General features: G+C 48.3%; 1 protein-coding gene and 1 long non-coding RNA gene across 19 annotated transcripts in view; one reads left to right on the top strand and one right to left on the bottom strand.

Moving 5' to 3' along the window:
• LOC119972600 (extracellular sulfatase Sulf-1-like) overlaps positions 1–27,654 on the bottom strand; it is a 690,773-nt gene that overhangs the window by 133,838 nt on the left and 529,281 nt on the right. For all 18 annotated transcript variants that reach the window (XM_038809548.1, XM_038809546.1, XM_038809551.1 and 15 more), the window contains 2 exons: positions 22,399–22,550; positions 8,191–8,360 (listed from right to left, as the gene is read on the bottom strand). In XM_038809548.1, the coding sequence (XP_038665476.1) occupies positions 8,191–8,360; positions 22,399–22,550 (322 nt within the window). The remainder of the gene's footprint in view (positions 1–8,190; positions 8,361–22,398; positions 22,551–27,654) is intronic.
• LOC119972602 overlaps positions 10,053–27,654 on the top strand; it is a 64,996-nt gene continuing 47,394 nt past the window's right edge. Inside the window, exon 1 of the long non-coding RNA XR_005462114.1 lies at positions 10,053–10,106. This is a non-coding gene — a long non-coding RNA (uncharacterized LOC119972602). The remainder of the gene's footprint in view (positions 10,107–27,654) is intronic.

The following is a 27,654-nucleotide window of genomic DNA, read 5'->3' as shown; positions in this document are numbered from 1 at the left end:
GACCTGGCGGCATGGGCGGGCTCCGGGGTCCTGGGGCGGGGCGATATGGCCCTGGGACTTGCCCCCATGGTGGCCTGGCCCGCGATCAGGGCCCACCGATCCGCGGGCGGGCCTGTGCCGTGAGGGCACTCTTTTCCTACGAGTCGGCCGTGTCAGCCTGCGCGATAGCCGACGCGTAGGTGAAACCCCCCCTGCGCATGCGCGGGGATGACGTCAGCAGCCGCTGATGCTCCCGCGCATGCGCGAACTCTCGCCGGCCGACGGAGGCCCTTCGGCCCTGGTTGGCGTGGCGCCAAAGGCCTTCCTTGCCAGCCGGCGGGGCGCAAACCACTCTGGCGCCGGCCTAGCCGCTGAAGGTGCGGAGGATTCCGTACCTTTGGGGCGGGCCGTGCCGGAGTGGTTTACGCCACTCCGTCCCGCCGGGACCCCCCGCCGGGTACGGGAGAATCCTGCCCTATGTATTGACGCCGATGCAGAATTCGTGGAGTTCCACAACAGCAAAACTGGCACTGTACCTGGACCAATTCCGCTACTATTCAGGGGCTAGCACCGGCACCATGTGGAACACAATCTATTTCAATGAGAAACGCTATGGGATTCGTCAATTCACGATTGGCACTCAGGAGGCTGACAAGCTACAGCCGCTTATACACACTTCACTCCCCACACACACTATCTCAGCCAACAATATGGCAGCAAGACACGCGGTCCCAAGATTCACCGATGCTGAGCTCGAGATCCCACTGGATGCGGACAGAAGGATGACCCTCATCCTGGGAATGACCCCGACCTGAGTACTTACAGCCCAACCCGAGCCCCTCCCCCCCATGATCCCCCCTCCCCTGAAGGACCAGCGCCACCCCTGAGGTAAATGTAGAGAGGATCCCACCCCCTTGCCCCCCCCCCCCAGTGTCCATGGTGCCATGTTGGCACTAAGGGGTGGGCACGAAGGGAGGACTGAGTGAGGGGGGGGCCCTGAGGTATGAGAGCTGAAGGGGGAGTTTGTAGGAGGAAACCGAAACACCGACGCAGACATGGGGAGAATGTGCAGACTCCTCACCAACATGACCCAAGCTGGGAATTGAACCCAGGTCCGTGGCACTGTGAAGCAACTGTGCAAACCACTGTGCTACCCTCTGCACCAAGCAAAAGTCTTGGGTCATCCTTGAGGTAAAGCCCAAGGTTATAGGAACAATACAAAGTGTGAATGGTCACTGCCCCATTATTCTTTTCTTTGCACCCAGGAAACAAGCATACTCCAGACATAACAGAGGAAGATCATCCCTAAATAGTACATGGCAAGGAAAAAAAAAATTATGACATTCCCAGGTTTTAAAATGAAATTCATGGTGAAAAAGACAGCTAATGGTACATTTAATGTGGATAATGCAGTATATTTCAAAAATCGAATTAGGTGGTCTCTTGAGGGGGTGTCTCTTTAATTGGGATGTCTTTGGAGCAGTCTCTTTATTTAGGGGGTCTCTGAGGTTCTCTTCAATTTGGAGATCTCTGGTGGGGGGGCTCTGGTGGGGGTGGTGTGGACAAGTCTTGCATCGTAGTGGGAGGAGGGGGCAGAGGGTGGCCCTCCGATGGTCTTTGGGGGCAACTCCTTTAAAGTGTTAGCCCTTGGCCCACCGCTTCAGGTACACGCTTGTCAGGACCGGCACCAATTCTCGCCCACGTGATTCCTGGCTCAGAGGACCCCGGAAAATAGGACCCGTTAATCGGATGCAAATGCATCTTAATGTCCTTTTTGCACTCTCCCGCTGGTGCGGGGTGTGAATCTCGAGCGGGAGACTCGAGCATTGGAAACTGATCGCCACCCGGTGCCGATCCTGTTTTTTCCCGATGCTGGATTTGCTTTTGCACGGTCACCCCGCTATCGGCAGTGGAGAATCCAGCCCAGGAGCAGCAGACCATTCAGCCTGTCGAGCCTACTCTGCCATTCAATATGATCATGGCTGATCTGGAGCTTCAACTCCACTTTCCTGCCACTCCTCATTTCTCTTGATTCTCTGGATACCAAAAATGTATCCATCTCCAACTTATATATAGGTTGGAGCATCCACATCACCATGGGTAGAAGATTCCAACTGTTCACATCTTATTTTTTTTAAGTTTTGAGTACCCAAGTCATGTTTCCAATTAAGGGGCAATTTAGCGTGGCCAATCCACCTACCCTGCACGTCTTTGGGTTGTGGGGGCGAAACCCACGCAAACATGGGGAGAATGTGCAAACTCCGCACGGACAGTAACCCGGGGCCAGGATCGAACCTGGGACATCGGTGCCGTGAGGCAGCAGTGCTAACCATGCCACCGTGCTGCCTGGTTCACATCTTTGAGTGAAATTTCTCCTCATCTTATAAAAAAACTCAATCCGAAATGATCAACCCCCTATCTTGTGCCCCAGTATTCTAGATTGCTCTGTCAGTGAAAACAACGGGCTGAGTTCTCCATCTCCCTCAGTTGGCGGAGAGAGTTGTGATCTGGCGGAGAATAGCGGGCAAGTGAAAAATCACGATTTTCGGCGGCCGCCGATTCCGATACCATACTCCGCTGACTGCGCGAGAGAAGTTTGCGCCTTGTGCCGGCAAACCCATGCAAAACCTTGATATGCATGGATTTAAACCTCATTAGTGGGTTGGACACTTCGTGCTCCATCCCTCTGCGATGCTCTTCCCCTCTCAGGTGGAAGTCACGCAGGCACGAATTGGTGTAAGTATTTACCAACAGGGACGGTTGAGGGGAGCGAGAGGCAAAAATAGCTTTCAGAAATTATTGGGCTTGAGGGTGGCATGGTGGCGCAGTGGTTAGCACTGCTGCCTCACGGTGCAGAGCACCCGGGTTCAATCCCGGACCCAGGTCACTGTTCGTGTGGAGTTTGCACATTCGCATCGTGTCTGCGTGGGTCTCAGCCCCACAACTCAAAAAGATGTGCAGGGTAGGTGGATTGGCCACGCTAAATTGCCCCTTAATTGGAAAAAAAAATTGGGTACTCTTAAATTTATTTTAAAAAATTGTTGGGTTTGATGGCTGGACCAGGGGAAGTAGCAGTGATTGAGCTTGACCTCATCTATCCCCTTAATGATACCCCTGGGGTATGAGGGTTTGCAGGGGGCAGCCTGGGTGGGCTCCCATATCACCAGAGGCTGTCTGAGCTCCTACAGAACACTGTGAGCAGTGAGCCTGTAAGTAACATCAGAGAGGTGCGTTTAAATCACATACTGCAGAAATGGCAATCTGAGCCAGGCCACCCCGATCCTGGCGGGACACCCCGAGTCCATGGGATTGGCACCAAGTTGTTTCCCACTACTCCCTTTGGCCCAGGGGCTAGGGCCGTTCAACACCACATCCACTACCTTCAACATTCACCCTCACCACTATTGACACACTGTGGCAGCACTGTGTACCTTATACAAGATGCACTGCAGCAACTCACCAAGTCTCCTTCAACAGCATCCTTCTAATCATGTGACCTCTACAAACTAGAACAAAGGCTGCAGACGCTTGGAACACCACCAGCTACAGGTTCCTTCCACAACACACACCACCCTGACTTGGAGCTACATTACCATACTTCACTGTCGCTGGGTCAAAAGCCTCAAACTCCCTTCCTATCATCACGGTGGGTGCACCTATACCAGATGGACAGAAGCGGTTCAAGAAGGTCCCTACTTGCTACTCTCTCACCCAATTAAATGCTCCTGACAAGGGAGGGCACAAGATTCTACCTATTGAATTACTGCAGTAAAAACTACATTACTATAAAGCACCTAATAGTGATATCTGAATGTGAGAAAACACTTTGCACATATCTTTAAGAGTGTTCTAGACTCCTCAGTAGCCTTTCCATGTTTTTCATGAACTCTCAAACGTGCCATGCTATGTATTAATGAGCTTCTAAGACTCTGCACCACCAGACAGAAATGGTGTGTGGGAGGAAATCCAAATCTTGTTAACCTTTGAAGAAGGGGAAGCCAACCTCAGAGAGGGCAGTTCTGAATTTTGCATACTTGGATTTTCCGGCCTGCAAAAAGGCTAGAGGAAAGTGATTCAGGCTTAGAATTAAATACTGTGAGTTAAACAGCAAGTTGGAGGCTAGGGACTCTGGAAGTAACTCACCCCCTGACTCAAAGTTAAGTACCAACATCAGCTTCCGGCAACTTCCTCTCGAGGAGAACTCTTGCCTCCGAACCACCTTCTTTACTCCCTGTGGAAGACGTGCTTAACTGCTTACCCTTTGGAATCACATCAGTGCCGGAGATATCCCAGCGCACAATGTCCGACACCCTGTAGGGCATACAAGGATTCATCTGCTACATGGATAATGTTCTGGTCCACAGGGTCACGGTACAAGAGCATGATGAGCGGCCCTCGGCAGTCCTGGAATGGCTGCAGGAGGCTGGGCTCACACCGAATAAAAAATTTAAGTTCTTGAAATCTTCCATCCAGTTCCTGGGCCATGTTATCAATAGCAGCGGTATCACAGCAGGTCCCAAAAAGCCAAAGCCATCAATTACTTCTTCATTCCTTCCTTTGTCTCAGGCCTGCAAAGCATTCTGGGCATTATGAATTAGCTGGTGAAATTCCTGCCCCACCTGGGACAGGTCACAGAGCCACTGAGATACTTATTGAGGAAGTGGCTGTGGAATTCCCCACAGGAACAGGTATTCACCCACATCAAAGGGCTTCTACTCTCTACAGACAGCCTGACCCACTGTGATCCACTCTCCCCACCACCATTGCAGCTGATGCCTCCTCCCCAGGCCTCGAAGTCGTCCTCTTTGAGGAGCAACCATACACAAGGCAACTAGTCTATACACTTCAAGAGGATTACTGGACTTAGAAACCAGGTATGTCGTCACCATTGAGCAGAAAGACCAGTGGCTTATGGTCTGTCTCAGTGGGGATTTTGAGGCTAGTGATGTGGTTGCAAAACTTTTTACAGGCCCCTGCATTGCTCTTGTTAATGAAGTGGAGGCCTTCTCCCAGGCCACTATTAGCCTCCTTCCAGCATCCACGACCTGGTTTCAACAGTACATGATGCACCTGTAGCTGCTGATGGTTGGTGGTAGCAGCGACAAAAACAGTGAAAGGTAAGGGTGCGACATATGGGGCGCGATTCTCCGCAAATACGAAGAGTCGTGAAGACTGCCGTGAAACTGGCCGTGTTTCATGGCAGCCTCTGCGCACCCTCCAGGGACCCAATTCTGCTCCCCGGTCGGGGCTAGCAGCGGGGCCCCGTGAACCACGGCATCACAGGCTTAGCGAACTTCGCTAAGCCCGCGCGCCAAGGGTAACGGCGGTTGACGCGCATGATGACGTCAGCCGCGCATGCGCGGATTGGACGGCTCCAATCCGCGCATGCGCGGTGACGTCATCACGCATATGCGTGAAACCCACGCATGCGCGGGCCGTCATGCCCCTCAGCCGCCCCGCGGACTGATCCAGCGGGGCGGCAGAGGAACAAAGAGTCCGCTGCCTGTGATCGGTGCCCATTGATCGCGGGCCCATGCCACCCTTGGCACGGCCGTGGTGCGGCCGTGCCAATCGGCGCCATGGTTCTCCAGAACGGCACTTTGCGGCCGTTTTCACGAACGGTGAGAGCAGGTGTGTTTGAGTTCGTGAAACCGGCCGTAAAGGCCTGGGAACTCGGTCCATCGGATAGGGGAGAATCGCTGTTCACCGTAAAGAAACGGTGAGCAGTGAATCGCTGTTCACCGTAAAAAAACAGTGAGCAGTGAGCGGCCGTGGGGGGGGGGGGGGGGGGGGGGGGGAGAATAGCGGGAGGTCGGGAAAAATGTTGGGAAGGCCCTCCCGCTATTCTCCGACCCGTCGTGGGGCGCGGAGAATCGCGCCCATGATACTTATTAGTATTATGTTATTCAGACAGAAGAATAATTGTTTTTTGGGAGTGTATTGTCTCTGGACCAATTTATCATACTGGGATCAATGCAATATTCCCTATGGTGCATGGAATCCAAAATTCTTCAATACTGTGGTTAACTGTTGCCCCACTTTTAAGCTATTCCAACTACTTATATAATCAATGAGAGATCTATAACCACCAATCCTTCACCACAATTTCTTCCAACTTAACTCAAATCTGAAGGACACAATGTACAATTGTGCCACTGGCTTTTGATATTCAAGTGAATAAATCTTTACATGTCCACTGTTAGGCTAGTTGAAATCCCAGGAACAAATATTTGTATGAGATTTTATAGCCATCTTAACCTTTGGTTTCTGCTAACCCTGGCTGGAGAGATTGATTCCATGAGAAATGGGATTGCGAGGTGGGATGTGGATGGCGAGAACTGTTATTTTGATGATAGATGCTGGCATTAGAACAGGCGGATCCCAAGGATATACAGTATTTATTCTTCGAATAATATTGAACCCATCAACATGCCTTTCAAGTCAGCAGAAAATATTTCCCAATTAACTTTTCATATTCTATGATATAAACAAGCCTCAAGGCCAGACTCGTGACAAAATTTATCTTTACATTCCTCGGCTTGTTCTTACAAATGGACAGCTTTATAGTTTTTTTTCCAGAGTGATTCTGTTAAAGTCTTTAGTAGAAGAATAAGTAGAAATTCTGTAATTAAAGAAGTACTGTTGCAATAAAGATATTAATTTCACTCCATGTGTTCTGCAGGTTTCTGCTAGTATTGAAGAATAAACATTTTAGGGCATTAGAATTCTGTTCCGATTTCAAGGCATCACTGAAGTTAAACTTGTTTTGTGTTCTATTTGTTCCATAAGCTATGGAACTGAACATTCCTTCAAAGGGCATCTGCTACCAACATTATTCACCCTAAGGTAGGAAAAGTACTGATAGGTGTAGAGTAAACTTACTTCAACTCTGCCGCAAATATGTGCCTCCATCCTTCAGAAGACCGGGTCCTAATGCACAATTGCAACATTTTTCCGTTTGCAGCCATTTTCCCAATTTAAGCCGTGCTACAATCTCCATGAATTAGACTCCACACGTAACACAAAATTAGGAGTTGCTTTGTGGTGTGGGGAGTGCAATCTGGGTACTGAGCTGAGGCTATCTTTACAAGCAGCAAAAGTTGAAATCCCAGGAACAAATGTTTGTATGAGATTTTAGAGCCATCTTAACCTTTGGTTTCTGCTAACCCTGGCTGGAGAGATTGATTCCATGAGAAATGGGATTGAGAGGTGGGATGTGGATGGTGAGAGCTGTTTACTTTGATGATAGATGCTGGCATTATAACAGGCAAATCCCAAGGATATACAGTATTTATACTTCGAATAATTCTTCGAGGGAACTTCCATTCTCTCAGTTTGGCTCAACTCAAACAAGCTTTCAGAGATATCAGAACCTGAAATGTGGTTTTCGGTCAAACCTGAATGAGCCTGAGTATATGCCTACTTCAATAGGTTGCAATGTAACCTTGTGCTTATCCATACTGTGTGTAAATATTAATGAAAAAGCAATCCATGATCGGTGCCGTAGTTCCCCCACACCAACTGAAGTTGGGTGTGGAGCAGGGGGTTAGGAGGAAGGGACTATTGTCCTCACAGCTGCCTGCAGCCATTTAATGTTGAGGGAGAGCTGCTTGTCAGTTGGATGGAAGGCAGCTCTGTGGCACCAATGGGACTATCGGGAACAGTGGCTACAGCTGGGACTGCAGATACATCAATAAAGCCCGTTAGTGACAGGTAAGTCCGGGGTCACACAGTGGCCAAGTTGACAGGCCCCAGCGAGATGGGCGAGAAGGCTTGGTGGGATAGGTGGCCAGATTTGAGAGGCCAGCAGAGAGAGTTGAAATGTAGCGTGATCTTCGGGTGGGGATGCCTCCGATAAGCCCAGGGAGCCCACAAAGCAGGTTCCCCTCCCACCCCACTGGCTCAGCAGCTAATGCTGTTGGCCTTCACAACTGGTGTGGGCCTCACTCTCCTGTGGATATAATACCAGTGGTAGTGAGATGAGACTCATTAATTATCCACTTAAGGGCCTCAATTGCCTAAATGGCAGGGGAGCCACCTGAAGAATCCGCTCTCCCACTGTGTAATTGCAATGCGGGGAGAGGTGAGTCAGCGAAACAGGAAGATCTCACCAGAGTGAACAGCTGGAAGATCTAGCTCTATAACGTTTCTATAAATAACATCAGAAAATGGGATTGTTTGGTTGTTCCTCAGCTAAGAGTTTTTACTCACATGTGCTGCGAGGCATTGGGGAAGAGCTCCGAAAACTGTGGTGCAGAATCCTCAGGACCATGGGGTGCAGCATGACTGATGACCATGAGCACAGGTCTGTGTGGATATATCTTCTTGGATATGCGGAAGTAATTGATACTGTCATTGGTGATCACGTCTGTAAAGTAATCCTGAAAAAGAAAATCCTGAGTAGTTATGATTTTACAAATAAAGGGCACAATTTTAAACAGCACAGCAGATCCTTTAGAAATCCAAAACATTGGTCTTGAGGTTAAGGGTTGAAGTGTTGATGGTTGTAACTTCATAAAACAATATAGGAGATTACAATGCTTAATTTATTTTAACAAAGACAGCATTCACTGTTGTGAAATATTACTTGAATACTATTTCAGAGACTGAGCATAAACAAAATAAAATGGAACTGCATTTGCACATGATAGGATAGAAAATGTGCCTGCTTCAAGGCAGTCAAACATAATCTAGGGGATCTGTGCAAAATATCCTTGGAAGGTGGTGGAAAGCTTCAAAGGTGAGTTTCAATGGGAGGCTCTGGAGTGGGCCCGCAGGGGATGTCCTATTTCTCCCTCCTCCTTTGTGGTGCTCTTTAAAACCAAGTGATTTTAGTCATCTGTGTTGATACGTTCTTACACGCCTTAAGTTTTGATTAATACAGTTCCTGTGAAGCTCTTCAGAAGATTTTCCATCGTTGAACGCACTTTAGAAATGCAAGTTGTTGTTGCTATGAGTTTGTGTGCAAATCTGTGAATGTAGGCCTACTTGTGCTAAAGCATGTGTACATCAGTGTGTATGTGTGTTGGTATGTGCCTTGGTGTTTATACATATATCAGTGTTTGTATCTATCATTATCTGTCTCAGTGTTTGTGAGTCATTATTTGTCTATCAGTGTGTGTCCGTGTATCAGTGTTTATGTGTCACTGTTTCTCTTTGTGTTGTAATGAATTGTTGGCAGCCTCACTTTTCCCAAAGCCTGAGGCACCACACATCGGGGGCAGTTATTTTAATGAGAAACTAATATTTTTTCTTTCTCATAAATGCAGAGCGCTCTGCCGTGAGAATGGAAATTTTGTAGTTGTTGTTCTTCTTTCTTTACTTCTGCGGCAGTTTAGAAAAAATTATATTATTTTGATAGGAATTAATTAGCATGGTTCACAGGAAAAGGGCAAAGAAATTGTGTCACCGGGTGTTTTTTGTATGAGCATTTGCTCGTCAAGGATTTAAATGGCCCCAGGTGGCTGAGTCATTGAAAGTTGAAATGTATGGTTGAGAAAATATATGTCGGAAGAAAACGTAGAAGTGGGTCATAATTAGAAAGAATTAAATAGAATTACAGCAAAGAAACAGGCCATTCAACCCATCAGGCCTATGTTGGTATTTATGCACCATAACAGCCTCTTCCCATTCTTTCTAATTTAACTCTATCAGCTTTTTATTCCATTTTTCCTCATGTACGTATTTCGCTTCTCCTTAAATGCATCTATGCTACATACCTCCACCATTCCATGTATCTTTTAATTCACCCTCTGGATGGTGGCATTGCTGCCAACATTTATTGCCAATTCCTGGTGGGCCGTCATCTTGAACTGTTGCAGTTTGCAGAGAGAAGGTACACCCACAGTGCAGTAAGGTAGTGTTTTTCAAAGTGGGGGTCTTGCCCAGAAGGTGGGTCGGGGGATGGTGTAAGATTGGTCTCCAAATGGTTGCCAAAAATGATCCCCAAAGATCACCTGACTATTTTTTTCCATATTCTCTCTGGGTAAAGTTTTGCTGCAATACTGTGTATGGCCACATGAGGCAGGTGTAGAAGCCGGTGCCGTGGCTTTCAAGCCTCCGTGGGCCACTGTCACCGCCACTGCAGCCAACACAGCCTCCAGTTTCTGCAGCAGCTGATCGGCCAGGTTAGTCAGCATCTACAACTAAAACTGAAGAGTTTAAAAGATAAAACAATTCTCTTTAAATTTCTTTCCTGATTACTCCATCTGCACAGAGTTAGTTTCCAGTAGTGCTTTGTCGTACTTTTTTGCCAGGCCTATATCTCCCAACAAAAATCAAATGTCTGCTTACTGGAATTTGTTTCCACAAGTAACACAGTCAGCAACCCGTAGCCGGAGGATTCCCACATACATGATTTAGCAGAAAATCCCTATGTATCCTGTAGGGATCTCCCCACCTTTCATTTGGTCCATTGTTATCAAGCTGATTCATGTTTGCCCCGTTCTGAACTCGGGTGTGGGTTTGGGAACTCCATTGCAGTCAGGGGAAAAATGTATCTGTTCAGAACTTTTTATTACAAGTTATTTAGATCTTCAAACAACAAGAAAAAGTAGAAAATATATTTTTATTTACAATTTTTACATTTAATTATGCAGAAGTGACAACAATGAATATGATATTTTAAAAAGTAAATCTATTGTAAACGTAGTGTGGGTCACGAGAGTCAGCCATTTCATAAAGATGGGTCGCTGGAAAAAATGTTCGAAAAACACTGGGCGGGATTCTGTGATCCTGAGGCTAAGTGTTGATGCCGCCGTAAACGCTGTCGCGTTTTACAACGGCGTCAACAGGCCCCCAGGAGCAGCACTCCTGAGCCCCACAGGGGGGCAGGATGGCACTGGAGCGACTCACGCAGCTCAAGCTGCTGATACCGACATCAAACGGCGCTGCGGGTCTGCACATGCGCGTTGCGGCCAGCGGGAACTCGCGCATGCGCACTAGCTTCCTTCTCCGTGCCGGCCCTGATGCAACATGGCGTAGATGTACAGGGGTCCGTCGTGGAGTAAAAGAGGCCCTCACCAGGAGAAGCCGGCCCGCCGATCGCGGACCAGGACATGGTGGAGCCCCCCCCGGGGTTGAATCCCCCTTCCCCCAACCAGGCCGTCCCCCCCCCCCTCCGCAGGATGAACCCCGAGGTCCCGCTGAGTAGGACCACACGTGAATGGCGCCGGCAGGACTCAGCCTATCTCGGCGGCCACTTGGCCCATCCCGCGCGGAGAATCGCCAGGGGTGCCGATTCTACGGTAACCGGAGAATTGGCGGACCGACGTTGGGGCGACGTCGTGTGTATCGCACCCTGCCCAGCGATTCTCCGACCCGTCCCGGTCAGAGAATCCCACCCACTGCTGTTAAGGGAAGGTGCTCCAGGATTTTGATCCAAACAGTGAAGGAATGGTGATATCGTTCCAAGTCAGGATGGAGTGTGACTTGGAGGGGAATATGCTGCTGAGTTGTGTTCGCTAGCAATTGCTGCCTTTGTACTTCTTGAGGGTTGAGGTCATAGGTTCAAAAGTTGCTGTCGAAGGACCCTTGGTGAGTTGCTGCATGCATTTCATAGATGTTACACAGTGTAGCCATGGTGCACCAGTGGTGGAGCCAGTGAATCTTTAGGGTGGTGGAAGGGGTACTGGTCATGTATGCTACTTTGCTCCGGACGATGCTAAGCTTTTTAATTGTTGTTGATGTCATAATATCCACTCATGTGTATAATGAGGTGCAGACAGGCAGTGATTGACACACAGGATGACCAGTAAGCACACAACACAGTGTAGCCAATCACTAGACAGGACACTACCACTATAAAGCCAGAGGGCACTAGGTTTCCCGCTCTCTCTGGACCCAGCTACTGAGACAGTCAGAGTCCACGAGCTGGCAAGTGCAAACACCATGCGGTAGCTAGTAAGTCTGGTCAGGCTACCACTAGGTCTCCAGTCAGTTCAGTATAGTGTCGACCAACAGCTTAACATGTTTATCAGTTGTATTGCTGAATAAAACAGTGTTGGATCTTCTCCAGTGTTAGACATGTTTCTAGCTTCCCTGCATAGAGTGCAGTCCACATCGAACCAACCTGCCTAACACATCAGTTGAAACTTCTCAATCCCAGCAAGTGGAAACAAAACTATCACACTGGTGGTAAGTCTTTAGGGGTTCAGTGTGCGAGTTACTCCCTGAAAAATACCCAGCCTCTGACTTGTTCTTGCAGCAACATTATTTGTATGGTTATCTAGTTAACTTTTTGGTCAGATGTTAATCCCCAGGATGCTGTTGATCGGGATTCAGTAATGGTAAGGCCATTGAAAGTAAGGGTCAGACTCTCTCTAGTTTCGATAATTATTCCCTGACATTTGAATGGTGCAAATGTTACTTTGCACTTATCAGCCTAAGTCTGAATACTATTCAGGTCTTGCTGCAGGAGGGAACTGACTGCTTCATTTTCTGAGGAGTTAAAAATGGAACTTAACATTGTGAAATCATCAATGAAAAGGGCAGCACGGTGGCCCAGTGGTAGCACTGCAGTCTCATGGCGCCGAGGTCCCAGGTTTCCCGGATCTGGGTCACTGTTAATGTGGAGTTTGCACATTCTCCCCGTGTCTGCGTGGATTTTGCCCCCACAACCCAAAGATGTGCAGGGTAGGTTGATTGGCCGTGCTAAATTGCCCCTTAATTGGAAAAATTTATTGGGTACTGTAAATTTATTTTTAAAAAATCAATGAACAATCCCACTTCTGCCCTTATGATGGAGAGAATGTTATTAATAAAGCAGATTAAGTTTTTAAAAATTCTTTAATGGGATGCTGGTGTCGCTGGTAACTTCAGCATTGGTTGCACAGCTCTAATTGCCCTTGAACTGTGGTTTTCCATTTCAGAGGGAAGTTAAGAGTCAACCAAGTTGCTGTGGAGTTACATCTAGTCCACACTGGGTAGGGGCAGCAGATTTCCTTCCCTAAAGGACAGTTTCACGGTTACCATCACTGAGACTAACTTTGTATTCTGATTTTATTTAATTCAAATTCCATCAGCAACCATGGTGTGATTTGAGCCCATGTTCCCAGCGTATTTGCCTCGGTCTCTGAATTACTAGTCCCACAACATTACCACTGTGCCCCGATTCCCATTGTCTTCAGTTTCTTGACGCTTCCATTAATCCAACGCAGTCTTTATGTCAGGGACAGTCACTTTCACCTCACCTCTTTTTTCTGTAAGAAGTCTTACAACACCAGGTTAAAGTCCAACAGGTTTGTTTCAAACACTGAGCTTTCGGAGCGCAGCTCCTTCCTCAGGTGAATGGAGAGGTATGTTCCAGAAACATTTATATAGACAAAGTCAGAGATGCTGGATAATGCTTGGAATGCGAGCATTTGCAGGTAATCAAATCATTACAGATCCAGAGATAGGGGGTGACCACAGGTTACAGAGGTGTGAATTGTCTCAAGACAGAACAGTTGGTAGGATTTTGCAAGTCCAGGCCAGATGGTGGGGGGTGGATGTAATGCGACATGAATCCAAGATCCCGGTTGAGGCCGCACTCAGCGGAGAAACTACGACATCTTCTTCGCAGCCTTCAACACATCATCAATGAAGATGAACATCTTGCCAAGGTCATCCCCACACCCCCACTACTGGCCTTCAAATAACCGCGCAACCTCAAACAAACCATTGTTTGCAGCAAATTACCCAGCCTTCAGAACAGCGACCTCGGCACCACACAACCCTGCCAGGGCAATCTCTGCAAGACATGCCAGATCATCGACTTGGATACCACCATTACACGTGGTAACACCACCCACCAGGTACGCGGCACATACTCGTGCGACTCAACCAATGTAGTCTACCTCTTACGCTGCAGAAAAGGATGTCCCAAAGCGTGGTACATTGGCGAGACCATGCAGACACTGCGACAACGAATGAACGGGCATCGTGCGACAATCACCAGGCAGAAATGTTCCCTTCCAGTCGGGGAACACTTCAGCAGTCAAGGGCATTCAGCCTCTGATCTCCGGGTAAGCGTTCTCCAAGGCAGTCTTCAGGACACGCGAAAATGCAGAATTGCCGAGCAAAAACTTATAGCTAAGTTCCGCACGCATGAGTGCGGCCTCAACCGGGATCTTGGATTCATGTCGCATTACATCCACTCCCCACCATCTGGCCTGGGCTTGCAAAATCCTACCAACTGTTCTGGCTTGAGACAATTCACACCTCTTTAACCTGTGAATATCCCTCTCTCTGGATCTGTAATGATTTGATTACCTGCAAATGCTCGCATTCCAAGCATTGTCCAGCATCTCTGACTTTGTCTATATATATGTTTCTGGAACATACCTCTCCATTCACCTGAGGAAGGAGCCGCGCTCTGAAAGCTCGTGTTTGAAACAAACCTGTTGGACTTTAACCTGGAGTTGTAAGACTTCTTACTGTGCTCACCCCAGTCCAACGCCGGCATCTCCACATCATGGCTACCTCTTTTTTCTAGCCTTGATTCCACATTCTAACTATCTGAGATAAGGAGATTATCTTGTATTCCTTATATGATTTATATTTATAGTCCCTTGTTTTGAAATGCATCTGAAGTGGAAACATTTCCTATACATCCACCCTATAAAACCCCTTCATAATTTGAAAAACTGCCATTGGATCACCACTCAATATTCTCTTTTGTCGAGAAAACAGCCCCATTCCTCCAATAATGATCTCATGAAACCTAATGTTGAAGTTAAAGGAGTTCTGGGCGAATTTGGCATTAAAACTTCCCGATGCCCCATTTTAGTGGAGTAGCAAACAACAAAGCAAATACAAGATTAACTGCTTGGCCAAAAGGGTTGATTACAAGCCAGAAGAAATTATGTTTTAAGGACTGGAGCTCTGAAGTTAAGCCATCACGGTAATCCGAGCATCAGTGGACTGAGTCACGACTGGAGACTGAACAGGATTTTTGAAGATTTCATAATGTGATTTGGCTGTCATGGGGTTGTGTGCCTGTGTCTCTTTACCACTTTGAACCTGGTGGTAAAAAAGTGTGCCAAAGTTATGCATAAAACATGATTCCATTTTCAACTTTGTTGTTCCCCTGAATGTAAATCTGAGTTTAGCTGCCAGTCTACAAACCTGTAGTGGTAACATAATCTGAAATCAAGAGCTGCATTTGACTTCAAACAACTTCCGTCTGTGCGAACGATTATCAGAGTTTAAGAGAATCAGCCAAACCAAAACTGTCAACAGGAGGAACATTAATACGATTTATACAGCTTCTGGCCAAATCTCCGTTTTGACAGAGAGAAAAATAAGAAAATTAGAAGATTCGGGTAGCATTCACCTGAAGAAGGGGCAGTGCTCCGAAAGATGGTGATTTGAAACAAACCTGTTGGACGTTAACCTGGTGCTGTAAGACGTCTTACCTCTATGACCTCAACATAGGAATTAGGAGCAGAAGTAGGCAATTCAGCCCTGCGAGCCTGCTCTGCCATTCAGATCATGGCTGATCTCTTCCTGGTCTCAAAGCCAACTCCCTGCCTGTTCCCCATATCCCTTTGACCTTAAAATCAGAAATATATATATCTCCCTCTTGAAACTATTTAATGATTCTATCTCCACTGCTGCAATAGGCATTATATCTGAGGTGAAGCACCCAAATCCCGGTTATACACTCCCAGCGGGCAAAACTTGGCACAAACTCAAAAAGTTGTCCCAAAATATATATTCCTATAACTGATATGCCAAAAGTACCCTCAGTGAGCTATTTCAGTTTAATAATGTTTGATTTTCCAGATTCAGTGGCTGCAAGGTTACAAGAATGCTTAATACAAAAAGAGTAATCCTGAATTAGCACTGAGAGAATCTCCATATCAAAGGCATGGACTGTGTGTGGTACATGGCAGCAGTCTGTTTACTGTACTCTCAAAGAGCTGAAGACATGGAACATTGTCTTCAGCACAAGGCCACTTCTTTGGCTATTCATCGCTTACTCTGGTGCCCTTATATAAGCATCAACGAGGAACTGAAGAAATCCATGTAATTTAAAACACTCACGGGCGTGACTAATCACATGTTCTGGATACAAAGTGCAGCATAGCTGCAAAGGCACAGCCTGAGGCTAGACTCCATGTCAATGTTAGTACAAGCCAACCAGCTGTGTCCTTTCTCACTCAGTAAGAGGATCTCAGCAGGCACTAGGCTTCTGAATATTAATATTGTAATCATACTCTGCAGAGCTCGCAATTTAGGGCTATGGTTTATAGTTAATATTGATGATGAACCCAAATAAGGATCACTTATTTCTTTTTAAGTTCATTTTTTTTGACTATGCCAGTACTGGAATGACATTCTGGTTTAAATAAATGTTCTGGATTAAAATAAAATGGCTTTGAGCAACTAAATACAGTAATTTATACAAGATTAAGTACAATGGAAAAGTATTCTTCGTTCCCTGCCACTAAGATCGGGATTCCCGATAGGGCGGAGAATCCCGTTGTGGGAAAAATGAGGATTTGCACCAGGCAACAAACCAGTTGGGAGTCTCTGTGCCCGCCACACTGGTCATAGTGGGTTTCTCAGTGGCCGAAAGGGCTTCAGGCCCCGACGGAACCATATAAATAGCTTTTCAGAGCTATTTTGCATGTTATTGGCAGGCAAGATGCACTATCCACTGGTGAAGTGGGATACTCCAAGGCCCTTGTAGGGGCTGGTCCTTTTGATGAGAAGGGGCTGCAGCAGCCAATGGAAATAGGAGGGCCATTTAAAAATGGCGCTCTGATCGCAGAGGTGCGGGGCCTGTCTGAGAGATAATAATAATCTTTTATTGTCACAAGTATGAAGTTACTGTGAAAAGCCCCCAGTCGCCACATTCCTGCGCCTGATCTGGTAAGCTGGTATGGGAATTGAACCCGCACTGCTGGCCTTGTTCTGTATCACAAACCAGCTGTCTAGCCCACTGAGCTGTAGATTAGGTCCCACCCTTCTCAGCTGCAGCGCGGATCCCGGCATGCCATGGAATGGCATGGGGAACCCAATGTCCCAAAATGTCTTTTCCAAATGCTATGGAGTGGTATGTTCTCCAAATTCTCAGGTCCAGCGAAGACCAGGCCCAATTCTCTGCTGTAGGGAACACTTAAGATGCTGGAATGGAGAATCCCAGCTTTAATGATACTGTGCTCCAAATTTTCAGATCTTAAGTTTTTCTCTCTGAAGTACCGTTCAATGCATAACCACACGTGATTACAAGGCATTAATGTAATTGAACGGTCCAGGTGATGTTACAAAAGCTCATTACCTGAATAATAATAATCACTTATTGTCACAAGTAGGCTTCAATGAAGTTACTGTGAAAAGCCCTTAGTCGCCACATTCGGAGATGCTGGTACAGGTGTTTCATGGCTTTGCCGTTACCAGCAGCTGGGAAGCAAAATGTGCAGCAGGGATGGGAGCAGGAGAAGCAGCATCATCAAGAACCCGTACCTCTAACTGCTAGAGTTCTCATAGAGCAGCTCATTGAAGTGCACTGCGTCAAGGCCCAACCTCCTATTCTCAGTACACCAACAGTCCCAGAATCCTGATCAGAACTATTACTGTAAGAAGTCTTACAACATCAGGTTAAAGTCCAACAGCTTTGTTTCAAATCACTAGCTTTCGGAGCACTGCTCCTTCCACAGGTGAATGAAAAGGTAGATTCCAGAAACACATATTTACACAAAGTCAAATATGCAAGACGATAGTTTGAATGCGAGTCTTTGCAGGTAATTAAGTCTTTATAGGTCCAGATGGAGCAACTGGAGAGAGGGATAATCAGAGGTTAAAGAGGTGTGAATTGTCTCGAACCAGGACAGTTGGCAGGATTTCGCAAGCCCAGGCCAGATGGTGGGGGGTGAATGTAATGCGACATGAATCCCAGGTCCTGGTTGAGGCCATACTCATGTGCGGAACTTGGCTATAAGTTTCTGCGCAGCGATTCTGCATTGTCGCGTGTGTCCTGAAGGCCGCTTGGAGAACGCTTATCCGAAGATCAGAGGCTGAATGCCCTTGACTGCTGAAGTGTTCCCCGACTGGAAGGGAACATTCCTGCCTGGCGATTGTCGCGCGATGTCCGTTCATCTGTTGTTGCAGCGTCTGCATGGTCTCGCCAATGTACCACGCTTCGGGACATCCTTTCCTGCAGCGTATGGGGTAGACAATGTTGGCCGAGTCGCACGAGTATATACCGCGTACCTGGTGGGTGGTGTTCTCACGTGTTCATGCCATGTCGATGATCTGACACGTCTTGCAGAGATTGCCATGGCAGGGTTGTGTGGTGTCGAGGTTGCTGTTCTGAAGGCTGGGTAGTTTGCTGCAAACAATGGTTTGTTTGAGGTTGCGCGGTTGATTGAAGGCAAGTAGTGGGGGTGTGGGCTGACCTTGGCAAGATGTTCATCTGCATCGATGAAATGTTGAAGGCTGTGAAGAAGATGTTGTGGTTTCTCCTCTCCGGATAAGTACTGGACGGCGAAGGGTACTCTGTCGGTTGTATCCCGTGTTTGTCTTCTGAGGAGGTGGTGTGTTTTTTTGCTGTGGCACATTGGAACTGTCGATCGATCGTGAGGGATTCGCGCCTATTTCCCCGTTGTGGAGTACAACGGATTCTCCGTTAGCGCTGGCACCTTAGCCTCAGAAATGGAGAATCCAGCGCTAAGTGCGGACACCGGCGCAGAATTCATGGAGTTCCATGACAGCAAAACTGGCGCCGCACCTTGACCGATTCTGCTCCTGTTAATGGGCTAGCACTGGCCCATGTGAAACACAATCGATTCCAAGGAGAAATGTTGCGGGATTCGCCGGCTCCGTAATTGACACTCAAGAGGCTGACATATGCACGTTTCACTGCCCACACATGCACACCATCCCAGCCAACAAGGTGGAAGCAAGACGTGTGGCCCCACACTTCACGGATGCCGAGCTTGAGGCCCTCCTGGACGGGGTGGAGGAGAGGCGGATGACCCTGTACCCCGGCCTCGGAAGGAGGCTGCCAGCCATCGGTATTCACTGTGCCGGGGTGCAGGTGGCAGAGGCGGTCAGCGCCATGGGTAACACCATACAGATGAGACAGCAGTGCTGGAAGAAACTACACAACCTCCTCAGGGCAGCTAGGGTGAGTAGGCAGCACTGTGCCCCTGGCGCTAACCCCCGACCCACACACCCGTAACCCGACCACCCCAAATCCAGAGGGCGGCAGAACCTCCACCCTGTACCACATGCTGGCACCCATACCAGTGCCCTGACCATTAAGGCCACCAGCTACCCACCCAATGGGCTGCAAGCGTCAGATTGTCTAACAGTTTGCCACTCCTGCTCCCCCCCCCCAAGCTGCGAGGAGAAGGCCGCTCATAACTGCTAGGAGCGGGAGAGGAGGGCGACTGCCGGACCTGCGGCCCCTCACGTTGCAGAGCAGAACGCCCTGGACGTGGTCGGTGGAAAAAGGAGGTTTGTCGGGGCGGAGTTCGGCCACGGACGTGGAAGTGAGACAATGCTGAGTTGCGGTTCCCCATGACATGCATGTCAAACACCCCCAACACCGCCCTCACACCACTGTCACCCTACACTACCCACACCTTCCTCATCCCACACTACCCTCACCCCTACACTACCCTCACCACACCCTCACACTCCCTTCACCCCCAACCTGCGATCTAATCATGGATCTTCTCTTGTGTCTTACAGGACTTGCTGGAGATGGAGCGGGTCTATCTGGCATTACCTTCCCCCAGCCAGTGCCACAGCCGGAGCCCCTCTGTGAGCTGAGCATCAACGCTGAGAGCAGCTCGGATGCCAGCATTCCACCTGAGATGCAGGACACCCTGGAGCTAGAGTCCAAGGATGACACTGACTTCCCGTCACAGCTGTCTCCAACACCCTCCACCATCCCAGAAACACTCACCAGGGTTGGGCACTTTAGTAAAGAGGCTCTTGGGAGTGCACCACACAGCTGATCTGGTACAACAGGTGGAGGTAGGAGCACCTAAGGGGGGGAAAGACAAGAGGGCAGGCTGACTCCAGGGACTAGCAGCCGTCCAGATGGGTCTCAGGCACCTGGAACTGACAGTCCCATCGATTGTGGAGATGAACTCGCTGAGCCAGGGGCTACATGAGGTACACGAGGGGTTGTCAGCGAGCATCCAACACCTGCATGTGCAGTTGGAGGAGTCCTACCACATGCAGCGGCAGGAGGTGGTGCCGACCATGTGTGCCACCCAGGCCAACACCGCATAGGTGGAGTCAGCTGTGGAGGCATTGGGGGCGATGGTTTTGGCTATGGATCAGCCTGTCCAAGGGCTGGAGCACTCTGTGCAGGTGTCGGACAGGGTGTCAAAGTCATCTAGAAATCACAGAGGTGCTCCTGAGCATGGCCCAGTCGCAACAGGCCATGGTTGGGAACGTCGGCGGCATTCCACAGGCGCTGTCGTCATGGCGTAGACACAAAAGGGATCACCAGGTGTACGGTGGGAAATGCTACCATGGGCAAGAGCCTTCCATCGTCAAGTGATGCAGAGCACCAGAGCTCATCGCAGAGTGGGTAGTCATCATCCTCCATCCCAGACATGGTATTACGGCCAATTTAAGGGCGACTGTCACCTTGACAGCCACCACGAGCGGGTGTGCCCCTCCATACTCCCTTGGTGTCACGTGCGCCATGATTGCCAGATATGGGGCAGCACGGTGGCACAGCGGTTAGCATTGCTGCCTACGGCACTAAGGGCCCGGGTTCGAATCCCGGCCTTCGGTTACTGTCCGTGTGGAGTTTGCACATTCTCACCGTGTTTCACCCACAACCCAAAGATGTGCAGGCTAGGTGGATTGGCCACGCTAAATTGCCCCTTAATTGGAAAAAATAATTGGGTACTCTAAATTTATAATTTAAAAAATGATTGCCAGATATGGCTCACTGTCTACTGATGAGCCGGAGTCTTCGATGGCATACCCGGTCCGGCAGGTCCTGGAATAACAGGCGCTGCCAGTACACATGAGACCTCATGTAGGGCCTCCTTGGCACCACCTCCTCCTCGGCCTGTTGGGTGGCTGTCTCTCCATCCTCGGTGGCTGCTCCTATTCCTCTATGGCAGGCTCTGCTGCTGCACTCTCCACGGCTGCAGCTTCCTCCTCCTCCTCGAGCAGAGACAGCTCGTACAGCCGCAGGGCATCCCCCAAGGCTGCGGCGACTAGCAATATTGTCTGCAGGGGGTGAAAGCCTGACATGTCAGCATGGTGTGTACGCCCCGTGCCCAACCAGGTACAATGGGCTACATGGTGGCCCCGGTTGGTACTGCGGGCTCTGCCCCCGTATGTCCTCGGCCTGTTCTCCCGTCATCACCACCCCCACCCCAGCTAGTCCGGCCAGTCTCTGGCCCGGCAATCCATGGTCACACCTCTCAGTGTCCTCCTTGCTCTCTCTCCCTCATCAGCCACGACACCGGTTTCATGATTTGTAAAAGCACAAGTGAACCCCGTCGTCGGGTACTCGGCCCATCGGAGGTGGAGAATCACGGAGAATAACAGGTTAGGCCCATTAATGACATGCAGACGGTGTTTACTGTACGTGCGTTCCGGAATGCATTGACGTTGCTGTCGAGGTGACGGAGAACTGTGATTTGGCATCAAATCCGTGCATCCCACGATTTTGGCGTCAGAACCTATTCTCCGCCTAATCGCGTTTCGCAATTTCAGCGTCAGCCCGGAATCCTCAATTTGTTGGGGTAAGCTATTCAGAAGTAGGCAGATCACCCTAGATAGTGGCCACATCATCCCCAGAATGAAACCAAAAAACAATATCATAGCCTCAGATGTATACTCCTGCAGCCTGTCATTGTTCAAACTCTTTGAGAATTAATTTTATTTTTCCACCATTAAATAGAAAGCACTTTAAACATTGGCTGGCCAGTCTGTGACTTGCCTCTGCAGGCAGCCTGTCTAATGGAAGCATTCAATGTTTGGCCACATGCCTTGCCTGTTTTAGTGAACACCCTTTATTGTGGTTATGGGTTTGTACATTAAACAACATAGGATCAAACAGAAGAAGTGACCTAAACCTTGATGTACATGGCATCATTTGAAAATGTGCAGATGATACAGAATTTGGAAGTATTGGGAACGATGAACAGGGAAATGTAGAACTTCAAACGGACATAGGAAGGTTCGCGGAATGGGCGGACAAGTGGAAGATGAAATTTAATTCAGAAAAGAACAAAGTAATTAATTTTGGTCAGAAGAATGTGGAGACACAGGATAAAATTAAAATGTACAATGCTAAAGTCGGTGCCAGAAGCAGAGGAACCTGGGTATAAATGTTCACAAATCATTGAAGGAGGCAGGACAGGATGAAAGACCGGTTAATACATGACACATGTATTCAAATTAATATTAAGAACAAATGTAATATTTAAAAGAATATGAAGCAGATACCTTGGAATAATCAAATCCATGCTTCTCCTTGAAGCCATTCCGACTGAGGGTGTAGTTATAAAAACGGGAATTCTTTATAAGTCCAACCCATTCTCGCCACCCTGGTGGGATGTAGCTGCCATTATATTCATTGAGGTATTTCCCAAAGAATGCTGGAGGGGAACAGAATGGAGGTCAGTTGAAATGTAGCAGTTAATTTGAAAATGATTTTAAAAACAGCTGAAACAGAAGTACTAGGTGTTTCACGTCCCTTGTCACTCCTGTTTCTCTATTTGGCCATTGTCGGGGTAATTATTGATACATCTCAGCACCGTGCTCTATGTGGCAGTGGAAGGTCCTCAGAGATAAGCTCCCATGGAGCTGCCAGCAAAGTAAGGCTGTAATCGGCTGCTGGTGACTGAGTGTGTATCACTGCAAGAGCATAACCACGACCTTACCAAAGTTACCATTCTCTCGGCAAATCCCAATTTTACTGCCGTACCTATTTAATCACCCAACCTCAGGAACAGAAAATGCCATTTAAATAACTGGACAAACTAATCAAATGAACCAGATTGGGACCATGTTCCAATTATGATTAAATTATTTTGAACTGTGTCTTTAAATTTAGGTTAAAATTAAAGGGACCATGAAACTATTCTGAATTCTGCCTGACAACAAGACTGGCTAAGTCAAAGGACCTTCTGAGCAAGGTGTGAAGCTCTCTCACCTGGGAACAAAAGGCAAGGGCAGCTGTGCTAACAGTAAACAGACTTGCCAGCTTCAAATATTTGGAGCAGAAGAGAAAAAAGAGCGAGGAAAGTAACAATAGTGGGTCTGGTCAGCAGAGAGGAGGTTGCAGGTTCTTTGCGAGCTACCCAAGTCATATTCGAGAAGGAGATCATCCCCAGTTGAAGAGACACAAACCCCAGCCATCTAGGGAATCTTGGAGGTTAGTCCTGGCAAAGCTGAGGATGAAGAATCATCGGAGTGGGCGTTACTGCTGACAGTGGATTTGGGAAAACTCAGGAAGTGCTTGGAGACAGTCAGTCTAAGTTACGACTCGGAGAGCCCATTGGAAGCCTTCGGATTGTGTGCTTTAAAGATTGTAATTCTGTGGAACCTTGGAAACAGGAGCAAGAGTAGGCCCTTCATCCCATCGAGCCTGCTTTGGCATTGAACTAGATCTAGAGTCTCCTCTGCCCTCTGGGGCAGAGAATTTAAAAAAATTTTGTATGTTTCAATGAGATCACTTCTCATTCTTCTAAACGCCAGAGAATACAGGCCCAGTCTCCTCAACCTCTCCTGGCAGCACGGTAGCACAAGTGATTAGCATTGTGGCTTCACAGCGCCAAATAGGTCAACATACCATTTAACTTCTTAACCTAATGCTGTACCTGCATGTTAGCTTTCCGTGACTCATGGAAAAGAATAGCTAGGTCCCTTTGGACATCAACACTTCCCAATCTCTAAGTTCGGGGGTATGGAAAGGGGGGGGGCGGCTCCGTAGGTAAAACATTTCTAGTTTGTTGGGGAGGGTGAAAGCTGATCTGGCAAGGTGGGATGGTCTCCCTCTGTCACTGACGGTTCGGGTACAGGCGGTCAAAATGAACGTGTTACTCCAAATTCTGTTTGTTTTCCAATGCCTGCCGATTTTCTTGCCAAAGGCATTATTTAGAGAAGTTGAAGGGATGATTATCTTGTTCAATTGGGGAGGGAAGGTGGCCAGGATTAGAAGGAGGAAGGCAGGCAGGGGGTTTGGGCCTTCCGAACCGGATGTATTATTACTGGGCGGCGAATGTGGAGTAGGTGCGGTGCTGGGTCAGAGGGGTTGAGTCCCAGTGGGTCAGAATGGAGGATAGTTTGTGTAGGGGGGTCAGGATTGAAGGCGCTAGCAACCGTGCCGCTCCCGACGGCCCTGGGGAAATACTCAGGGACTCCGGTAGAAATTGCTTTGCTGAGAATTTGGAGGCAGTTTCGCCAACATTTCAGGTTGGGGGCAGGGTCAAGGGAAATGCCGATTCGGGGGAACCACAGATTTGTGCTAGGGATGTGGAATGGAAACTTTCAGAGATGGGAGGAGAAAAGAATTAGGACACTAAAAGATTTGTTTCTTGGGGGTTGGTTTGCAAGATTGAAGGAGCTGGGAGCGAAGCGTGGGCTGGAGCAGGGGGAAATATTTAGATACATGCAGGTTCGAGACTTTGCCAGAAAGGAGATACAGAGCTTCCCAGTAGAGCCGGCTTCCACATTGCTGGAGGAGGTGCTGACGACACCTGGAGAAAGGGGTAGTGTCGGCAGTTTACGGGGCGATTTTGGAAGAGGAGAAGGCGCTGCTGGAAGGGATGAAGGCAAAGTGGGAGGAAGAGTTGGGAGAGGGTATGGATGGAGGAGGGGTTCTGGAAAGTTGCAGGGGGTGGAGGGGTGCCGCAAACCACGTTCTTATGTTTTGGTCCTGTTCAAAGCTGGAGGATTACTGGAAGGAGGTTTTTAGTGTAATCTCTGAAGTGGTGCATGTGAAACTGGACCTGGGCCCTCGGGAGGCCATATTTGGGGTGTTGAAAACGGATGTGCAGACATGTTGTAGCCTTTGCCTCGTTGAACGCCCAAAGGTGGATCCTATTGGGATGGAGATCAACCTCTCCACCCTGTGCCTGGCGTGGCGGGGGGACCTGCTGGAATTCTTGACTCTTGAGAAGGTCAAATTTGAACTGAGGGGAAGGCTGGAGGGGTTCTGAAATTGATGGGAGTTATTCATTGTGCACTTTCAAGAATTGGATTACATTGAACATTAAGGTGGGGGGGGGTTTGGGAGAGTTGGGGGGAGGGGGACTGTATGTGTTAATGGTGACTATGGATGATTCCTGATTCCTTTTTGTTATTTGTTGTTAACATGGTTTGGTGAGAGGATGGGATTGTTGTTATTGATATGGGGATTAACATTGCATTCGCTACTGATTATTGTTTATTGTTGGGTGTAAATTTGGGAGAAAATGTGAAAAAGGAGAATAAAAATATTTTAAAAAAACACTTCCAATCTCTCACCATCTAAAAAAAATTTCTGTTTTTCCTACTAAAGTAGATAACTGCACATTTCTCCAGATTATATTCTATCTACCATGTTTGTGCCCACTCACTTAGCCTGTCCAACTCCCGTTGAACCCTCTGAATCCTCCTCACAACTCACATGCCTATCTAGTTTTGTGTCATCAGCAAAGTTGGAACTATTGTATTTGGTCTCCACATCCAAATCATTGCTATAGATTGTGAATAGCTGGGGCCCAAGCATAGATCCTTGCAGTCAAAGCCTGCCAACCTGAGAATAACCTACTTACTCCTCCTCTCCTTTTCAGGCTGTTTTTTAAATATATTTTATTGAGGCATATATAATTTTAACAGTTTTCAAGAGAAAAAACAACAAAGTAAATAGCAACCACTCACCCAACAATCAAACCCAGCCAACATGGCTTACAAACATAATTCCCCAATCCCTTTTTCCTATTAACTATTTCCCTCAAACAACCCCCCCCCCTCCCCCCGATGCCTTTTTCTGTCTGTTAACCAGTCCTCAATCCATGTCAGCATATTACTCCCAATCCCATGTGTGCTCATTTTGTGTGGGACCTTATTGAAACCTGAAAATCCAAATACATCACTTCTACTGGTTTCCCCTTATCTATTCGGCTAGTTATATCCACAAAATCTCCAACAGTCTAAGTTAATTTAACAGACCCCCAACAGCACAAGTAAATCTTCCTGTGAGGATATTGGTCCTGTGTAACACGTCCTCTTTGTACAGGCCCCACTTGCTCCAGAAGCAGTCCCAATGCCTTATAAATCTAAAGCCCTCCCCTCTGCACCATCTCTTTGAGTATGCAGCAATATGGTCTGACCTCCTATTTCTGTACCGACAAGCACATGGCACTGGGGGTGATCCTCACTCTTGCTTTTTAATCTCTTTCCGAGCTCTCTAAAATACACTTTTCAGGTCTTTGTTCCTCTTTCTACCTATGTCGCTGGTGCCAATTTGGATCATGACTTCTGGCTTTTCACCCACCCACATGAGGATGTCCTGCAGTGCCATCCTTGACCCTGGCCACAGGGAAGCAACACATCATCCTGGAGTCATGTCTATGGTGGGGCAGCTAAGCGGTTAGTCCCCTAGGAGAGAGGGGACAAAGGCATGAACACCCAACCTTCACTCAGATGTGAGTCTGAGACTAAGTGCGCAGTCAGCTAACAGATAGGGCCAGACTAAGCAGGATCGGAGGAGTTCCGCAGCTTTCCTCACTGCGAGTCATCATCAACCTCCTGCCTTGACAAGTAATTCCATCACACGGAAAACCCAGGCTCATCTCTGTGTTCAGATGTCAATGAACCCTTTGGGGGGGATGGGGGGTTGGGGAGTTTTTGTGGAGCTACAGGACAAGACGTCCCCTAATTGGTGAACCTGGAGGCGATGAGGGCATCCCTTGTCCTCCTGCCCTAGCGCCCCCTAGCCACTGGCTGTCCTCCTTCCTCCTGGTCCTCATTGGGATATCCCTCCATTCCCTTGTGGCCCTCATCAGAGGAAGTGGCATGTTCTCCTCCAGCATGTTGCCCCACTGCCACACAAGGGTGTGGAGAGCACTGCACACCAGAACAATGCGGGAGACCCTTCGGGGACTGTATTGAAGTGCATCCCCGGACCAGTTGGGGACCTTGATAACCACTCCATAACTGGCCAGGTGGCAGTATGTGCCTTGTTAGACCAGACCTCTACTTCGGTCAGGGGCATCGGCACTGGTTTCACTTGCCATAACCTCAATTGGTATCCCTTGGCCCCCATGGGCCATCCTGGCAGTCCGAGGTGGCCCTCAACGGCTCCAGGATCTCTGACTGCCCCAGTATTAAGCTGTTCTGCACGTCCCCAGGGAAGTGTACACACACGTGGATGATGGTCATGTGATGGTGGTAGACAAGTTGAACATTCAGGGAGTGGAACACCTTGCTCTTGACAAATGACACTCCTAATCTCACGGTGCTCTCAGGGCTACATGTGTCCCATCGACAGCCCCCTGGACCTGTGGCAGTCCAACTATGGAAACAAATCCCTTGCCCTGTCATCTTGATGGGCCTGATAGAGGTCAAAGTTGAAGCACTCAGATGCCCAGGCATACAGAGCATCCCTGACCTCTCAGGTGCACTTTGGGCTGCTGTTTGCGGGATCCCACATATGTTGGACCCTGGGATGGCAAAATGATTCAGGGCTGCCATGACCTTCACGGCCACAGGGAG

Source organism: Scyliorhinus canicula, chromosome 10, assembly GCF_902713615.1.
Source record: "Scyliorhinus canicula chromosome 10, sScyCan1.1, whole genome shotgun sequence".
Lineage (NCBI taxonomy): Eukaryota > Metazoa > Chordata > Chondrichthyes > Carcharhiniformes > Scyliorhinidae > Scyliorhinus > Scyliorhinus canicula.
Note: the sequence above shows the minus strand (reverse complement) of the source record. Positions and strands in the feature narration are given on the sequence as shown.